Below are 7,765 nucleotides of genomic sequence, written 5' to 3'. Positions count from 1 at the left end.
AGAGCCCCCGCCCCCCCCCCCCCCCCCCCCAACACAGGTGACCCCAGTCGCCCATGTACAGATTCAAAGGGATACCTGACAACAATATTGGCTGGACAAAACAGTGTACCTGCACTAACAAGTCCAAAGAAAGAGCATAAATTATATTCTTTTTATTCTTATTCCCCATGTACTTGCTTGATTCTCCTTAGGTAATTCTCCCTTGTGACTGAAGAAACAGTCTTAAAGAAGCAACTGTCACTAAAAGGCCAGGAAGGAGAAGACTAAGAAGCTTGTGTTTAAGCAAATGTTTCATTATGGTACAAACAGATAGAGTAAGAAAAGAAAATTCTTAGAACAATGTAGCACAGTGAATTTTTGCACCATCATATTCAATTAAAAAGTCATTAAAAGTAATTACAAATATGAGAGTTAAATAATTTCATAGAACATTTGTTGTACATCAGGCTGATTTAGAACTTTAGGTGTTCTGCAAATGTTTACCAATTAAACTAAGATTTTCTTTCTTTGTAATTTTAATTGGCACCTTGCTTTTCACAACTATTAAAAAATAACAAGCAAGAAAGAAGGAGAGAGACAAATTTAAGATTAGAAAAAAAAGTGTAACTCAGCTAACCTGGGTACCAGTTTTCATTCGTGTAATGGGAGCATGGACTCTAATAGCCTGAAGCTGTACTACTTCAACTTCCACTTTATCCTAAAAGGAAAAAAAAATGTTCAGTAAATAGTGAACCATTGCATTAACAGTGCTCTGTGAATTAGATTTTGTTTTCAATATTAGCTGTTTGACACACTGGAACAGGTACTCCAGCTGTACCTGTTACTGCTTGATGCCCCAAACCCTGCACTGCACTCGACAGAGCACTTGGCTCTCCTTGCCCAGAGCTCACTGCAAGATCAGAACCGACATCATGAATCCCTGCACTGTAGCCATTCTACCTGTCTTGAAATTGTAAGACTGGGCTTGAAGCAGCCTCGAGTAAGAGAAGGTACAAGAAAGTGGGAGGCAACAGGCATTGACTGCTACAGCAGAAATCTTTGCTGGTGAACTGATACTATTACCCAGGTGGCTGAAATAAGAGCAGAGCAGATAAAACTAAATATTATAGAAAAAAAAATTATTACACAGCTGGTAATAAATGGAACAATATGCCAAGGGCCAACTTTTTCTTGTAACCAATATGCCTCATTGTCACGTTTGTTTTTAAAACCTGCCCCAACCAGTTGAAAACTTTAAAAAACAAAGATTTACAAAAACAGATAATATAATATGATAGGACTGTCTCATTGCAATAAGAAATGTAATTTTTTTAGATTATTTTTATGTGATCCTGATTCAAATGTAAGTGATAAAATACAACAGGTTTCACATATACTATGCTAAAGTCCTTTATCTTGATGTTCTTGTTCTTGATGAGGGGTGGGGTTGGAAATCAACTAAACATTTGCAGAAACAACACTGAATAAAACCCCTTGGAATTTTAACAGAAACACTGACACAATAAATCAAAACCAGGTTGATACAGAATGCTTGTTCATAAGAGATGCATCAAAATCCAGCTAAGTCAAAGCTCTAGCTGTAGAAAAGGATTTATACTGTTAGATTTAGAAAAAGTACTAAACGGGGGAGAAAACAAAAACAGGCCCCATACTTTACACATATCAGTTTCTGGTACTTAATTTAAAAGCATTAGCTAAGGGCTCACTGGTAAGTGTGGAACAGCGTTTTGAATGGACTGTGTCTGGATATTTGTGTTAGATTTTGGCTTAGATAAATACAGAATGTGTTTATCTACTGACGTAATCTGTAGGTCATTTGTGTGACAGAAAACTATGGTCAGAGTATACTATGATTAAACTGTACGGTGATGTCCACATAAACATCACCAACTAAGTAACAACAAAGTCTCTAAGCAGGACTGCAGAGGTGTGGGATGGCAAGACCAAGACCCTTTCTGGGCAGATCCTTTCATCAGACTAATCATTCAAACCTGAAGATAGTAAATTCACTTTTCAAGAGATTTCCCTGGATTTTGTTCAGAACTCAACCTTTTAAGTGGAGGAAAGATGCACAACTAAAATTAATGAAGACATAATTCACTTTCACAATGAGTGCAGCAAGTCACAATCTGGGAAGATAGAAATCAAAATTTTTCCTCATTCCAGTGAAACCAGTAAAACAGATACAACAATTAACTTACTGATTTTGGGTAAGGACCACACTGCATTAACATTAATTCCTTCTGCAACCCACATAAAAATGTTACCTGAGAAACCACAACAACTTTCCCGGTCTCTGCATCAACAGCTTGTACCACTCCTGTTACTGTCCCATTGCCAACTGCTGCTCCTTTCACAAGGCCTGCACTGTTCACCGATGCAATTGTTTCATCACTGACAGCGAAAATTATGTTGGACTGCGGTTGTGGGCCCCCTTCTGAAGTAATCTGTAGTTACACAGAAACCAATGATCATCAAGAGAATGCATCCATCACAGCTCTGCTTTACATTTATATGTAGCTCAGGTGATTAAAAGCAAGGGAGGTAACCAAGAACCTCTTTTCCTTGCACAAACTGGTTGCAAAATACAACTACGTTCTTTGTGCAGGGGGTGAGCCATCCCCATTGTCCCATGACTTCAAGATACCTATTTTCCATGCATATTTGCATGTGGATCAGGACTGGTATACAGGGAGCTAGAGAGAGGAAAGCAGACCATACACACACGTGACATACAATCCGGCTTACCCCATCCCAAGGAATGTCCCTCTCTATTTCCCCTAGCCAGTGTGGCTCTGTCTGTACCTTTTTGATACACCTATCCCACAAATCTTTATTTTAAATAGGTGATAGATTTATGGGACACTATTAAATCATCCTGGAGATATAGCATTCATTTGACCAAAATAAACATGGAATCCTTGCTATGATAGATTGAAAACAAGGTGACAGTCAAGTGTGAAGACGTCCTGGGGCAGTGGTTACCAACCTGGGGATTGCAATCAACCACTCGATCCCAGAGTCTCTTTAGGTCGATCCTGGGCAGCGGGGACAGCTGGGAGTGTGCACAAGCACATACCTGCTGCCTCCAGCCCCAGCAGGTCAATCTGTGGGGGAGGGAAGGGGTGGGGGCCAGATTGAGGCTCCTGCAATGAGGGACTGACCTGCGGCTCAGCCAGGAGTAGGGGAAGGCAAGTAGGGCCCCAGCCCCATTGGGTGGTAGGAGGATTGGAACCCCAGGGGGGCTCCTTCAGGGGCACAGGGGACTCCCTCCCCATTTCTGCGGGGGTGGAGGCGGCACAGGCGACTGCTGTTGCACCTTGAGCCCGGCTGTAGCTGGCCATGTGTGGCTCAGCTCAGCAAAGGGGACTCATGTGGCATTGATCCCTGGCCTGGTTGGGTCTGGGGACTCTCTGTCGCCCCCTCCCCCCCACTGTGCTCTGGGCTGAAGTGGCTACTGGTACAGGCTGCCTGCTGTGACCGGAGCACGGTGGGGAGGGGACATGGGCCTCTTGAGCACAGGTGTGGGGGGCCACAGACCCTGGGGCTCTACTGGGGGAGGTCCTCCCATGTGCCCCTGGGTGGCAAAGTCCCAGACCTGGCTGGGCTGGGGCCCGATGCCACGTTCCTTTGGCTGCTGGGTGGGCATGACTCAGCCCAGCAGCAGCAGAAAACTGGGGTAGGGCCCAGGCCTGGTCTGGGACTCTCTGCCACCCAGGGGCAAGTTGGGGGGGGTGGGGTGTCCTGTTGCTGGGCACAGCCCAGAGTAGGCCTGGGGGCCCCATGCCTCCCCTTCTATGCTCTTGGCATAGCAGCTAGCCCACAGCAGCAGCAGCCACTTCATCCCAGAGCATGGGGGGGCAGGGGGGGCCCTCAGGGCCCTGGGCGGCAGAGAGTTCCAGACCCAACCAGACCGGGGATCAATGCCACATGAGTCCCCCTTGCTGAGCTGAGCCGCACATGGCCAGCTACAGCCGGGCTCAAGGTGCAGCAGCAGTCGCCTCTGCCACCTCCGCCCCCGCAGAGTTGGGGAGGGAGTCCCCTGTGCCCCTGAAGGAGTCCCCCTGGGGTTCCAATCCTCCTACCACCCAATGGGGCTGGGGCATGCAGTACAGGGGGGCAGGGCATGGGCCTCCAGAGCACAGGTGGGGGCATGGGCCTGAGGCCTCTGTTGGGCTGTGCGCAGTGGCAGAACGCCTCCCACAATCCCCTGGGTGGTGGAGTGTCCCAGACCAGGCTGGGGCCTGACCCGCTCTCTGCCACTGCTGGCCTGGGGGTGGGGCAGGGGGTGGGGGCATGGTAGATCCTGGGGTGCCCTTTACTTCCAAAATGTGATCTACACCATAAATAGATTGGAGACCACTGTCTTAGGGCTTGTACACAAAAATGAATCACAGAGGTTAACAAAGATATGAATTGCATGGTAAGTGCTCATACGCATATTCTTACTGTGTGACAAAAGCCAACACTTTTCAGGGACAGGTACGCCAACAGAGGTTAGCCTTTACTTGCCGTAGAGTTGAAGCATGCACAAGGGCACTTACTACAGAGCAGAAGACATTCCACCTTTGCTTGCCTCACATTGACTTGTGTGCTCATACCGTAACTGTTCTGTATGCCAAAAGTGTTTTGGTGTGATGACACTATGATACTGTAATGGGGCCCCCACTACTGAGAACAGGGAGCAAACCTCAGGGTCTGCTGGCCAGCCAAGCCCCTGGGAACAGGAGCAGGTGAGCCCGTGGGACAGCCTGGGGACAGGCAAGACCTGAGAACAGGGGTAGGTGAACCTATATCCTGGACAGGCAGGCCTTGGAAGAGAGATACCTGGGAACAGGAGCAGGTGAGCCTTTAGCCCAGAGGAGGGCAGAGTGCAGGGGCCAGAGGGCCCGAGCTCAAAGAGAGGGCAGTGTGTCAGCAAGGCCAGAGTGCCTAGAGGTCCACAGCCTCGGGAAGAACGGTTGTCAGCAGGGCCTGGGAGCCCAAAGGTCTCACTGACCCAGAGCAGGGCCAGGGCCTAGAGAGGGGCTGAAGGCCATGTAGGGCCACAGCCAGAGACTGGCAGGGTCAGAGGAGTTCAGAAGTCTCACCTGGCTTATAAAACAGGGCCAGGGCCCACAGAGAGGGGCCAAAGACTGGGGGTAACAGCCAGAGACTGAGGGGGCCAAGGAGCCCATAACCTGGGAGAAGCAAGTACTGGGGCTGAGCCTGTAGCCCAGGAAAGGCATGTGTCAACACGTCACCTGCAAGGCATGGGAGTAGGTATTGGGGAGGATGGAGCCTATGTAATTGGACCTTAAGGCAATGACCATGGACACCTCTGGTAATAAGAGTGAGACCAGGCTTGGGAAGACTAGGACAGCCTCCCTTTCCTTAAAAGTCAATAACATCAAGGCATGGTGGGAAGAAGGGGAGTGTTCAAGAACTGTCAAAAAATAGCAAGGGCTGAGTGGCCATCGTGGGGTATCACAATCATTTCAGGGACAATAACTTGCTACAGATACCAAGCTGAATACCAATCCCTGAAAAAAATAATGCAATACCAAAAAACTCAAGATAGTTAGCATATTTACAATAATTTACTGAAGTGATTTGGCAGAAAAAAACTATTAATGGAAATAAATATAAATACCTCACCTGAATCATTGCTCCTATGATCAGGGTAATTTTTCTTGGTAGTAATCTAAATGGAGGAAAGACCTAGAGAAATAGGAATATAAATATTTTTGTTTTCACTATTTGATTCACATCAATTATGCCTCCAGAAAATACCAAGCCTCCAGCTAACTTTGCAAAGAAATGCTAAACTAACATTCTGTTGCAGTACACCAACATTTGGACAACTTTTGAATATTAAAAAGCTGTATACAGAGATTTCACAGGAGAAAAATACAGATCATCTCAGCAAATCAACGTATTCATACATCAGTACCACTGTCATAAGCATTTTTGATAAAGCTCAATTATAAATGAAATTATTTACTTCAATCTGTTGCAGAGCAGAGTTGATTCTTTGTCCATTTTTATCAGTGACTGTCGCCATAAGACTGGTTTGACCAATGGCTACACCATGAACTAGGAAAGCAGCAGTGTAGTCATCAAGAGCTTCATTGATTGGGCTACAGCAAAGAAAATACATTGTATTAGAGAGAGGCCATCAGGTGAATTACATTAATAAGGAGGCCAGCGAGTGAATTAGTGCTCAAGGGTCCTGAGATCACTACATAATATTTTGCTTAGAACTTTCACCTCAAGGAGTTTTAAGCGATAACTTTCTAAGCAAAATATTATGTAGTGATCTCTCTGTTCAGTACTGAGCAGCATGAATAGTGAATTCTCACAGCCTGAAGCAGAATATTAAAGATGAAACACAGTATCACTGAATATGTATTATAATCACCACTGAAGCCTCAACACTAATAACCCATAGTACACAAAATTTTTGTTTCCATTTTAACCTTTCTGCATTTTCAGGCTGGAAAACAGTAGGGCTGTGCAAAGCTTTGGTAGCTGATTTGATTTAGAGGAGATACGGCCCAATTCAGGCACTCAATCTCTGAATCTGAATCAAATTGGGAGACCAAGTAAAACTCCAAATCGACTCGGAAAAAGCTTCTGAAAAGCTTTGGATGATTCAGAGATTTGGCCATAGACTAAACAGGCAGCTCACAGCTGCCTCCAGCTGGTAAGTCTGCTGGGATTAGGGGGAAGGAAGGGGTGTTGGGGAGGAAGAGATTGGGGCTGTGGCTGGGACAAGCTGCCCAGCCAGGGTGGGGGGTGCGTTACTTGGGAAGGGGGACAAAGGGGGTGGGGATGCAGGTATGGCAGTGCTGGAAGTGGGAGCTCTGTCCTGATGCCACTTGCCCAGCCAGGGCAGGACGCAGGCACAGCTCACTCCACGCGGAAAGGGGCAAGTGGGAGCAGGGCATAGCCTCTGCTCCCAGAGCTGCTGCGCCCACATCCCATGTTCCCCACATCAGCTGGCAAGCGGCAGCAGGGCAGAGCCCCCACTCCCAGCACTGATGTGGACGTGGTAGTGCTGGGAGCGGGGGATATGCTCTGCTGCCGTCTGGAGCGAGCCATGCCTGCATCATGTGTGTGCCCCCCACCACACTGGCTGGGCAAGTGGCTGCAGGGCAGAGGCCCCACAGCTGCCCCCGCTGGGCTAGAGGCAGGCACAGTTGGAGAAGCCATGGGAGAGGCCCCCATGGCTGCCCTGCTCAGCCCCATTCCTTGCCCAGCCTTAAAAGAAGAAAAGAAAAAAAAAGCCCTGCACTCACTGGATCTGGTGGTGGCTATTGGAGGCTTATGGCAGAGCCCACCCACACAGCGTGGGGCAGTGGGGGGGCAATGGGGATCACCCTCCCACCTGGCACCCACACAGCACCTGCCCTGTGGCGCAGGTGCAACATGGCTCAGTAGGGTGCTGTGTGCTGTCTGGGAGCTGGGGCAGCTCCACTTGCCAGCTGGAGTCCAGCAGCGCTCCCAGACAGCACGTGGTGCCCTGCCGAGCCATGCTACCCCCACGCCATGGGGCAGCTGCTGCGTGGGTGCCAGGCAGAGTGGGCGATCCCCGCTGCCCCCCACTGCCCTGCGCTGCACAAGGGACTCTGCCACAAGCCCCCAGAGGCCCCAATAGTCGCTTCCAGAGCTGATGAGTGCAGGGGTTTTTTTTCCCTCCTTCTTTTAAAGTGCGAGAATGCTGGGGCTGGGTGGGGCAGCCACTGGGGGTGGCACTGGGTTGGGGGGAGGAGATTGGGGAGGA

General features: G+C 48.5%; 1 protein-coding gene across 2 annotated transcripts in view; it reads right to left on the bottom strand.

Moving 5' to 3' along the window:
- Positions 1-7,765, bottom strand: part of NUP210 (nucleoporin 210) — a 117,618-nt gene that overhangs the window by 31,856 nt on the left and 77,997 nt on the right. For both annotated transcript variants that reach the window (XM_006023901.3, XM_025204537.1), the window contains 4 exons: positions 5,984-6,119; positions 5,638-5,700; positions 2,268-2,447; positions 617-697 (listed from right to left, as the gene is read on the bottom strand). In XM_006023901.3, coding sequence (XP_006023963.1) covers positions 617-697; positions 2,268-2,447; positions 5,638-5,700; positions 5,984-6,119 — 460 coding nt within the window. The remainder of the gene's footprint in view (positions 1-616; positions 698-2,267; positions 2,448-5,637; positions 5,701-5,983; positions 6,120-7,765) is intronic.

The sequence above is a fragment of the Alligator sinensis genome, unplaced genomic scaffold (genome assembly GCF_000455745.1).
Source record: "Alligator sinensis unplaced genomic scaffold, ASM45574v1 scaffold81_3, whole genome shotgun sequence".
NCBI classification, from domain to species: Eukaryota; Metazoa; Chordata; order Crocodylia; family Alligatoridae; genus Alligator; species Alligator sinensis.
Note: the sequence above shows the minus strand (reverse complement) of the source record. Positions and strands in the feature narration are given on the sequence as shown.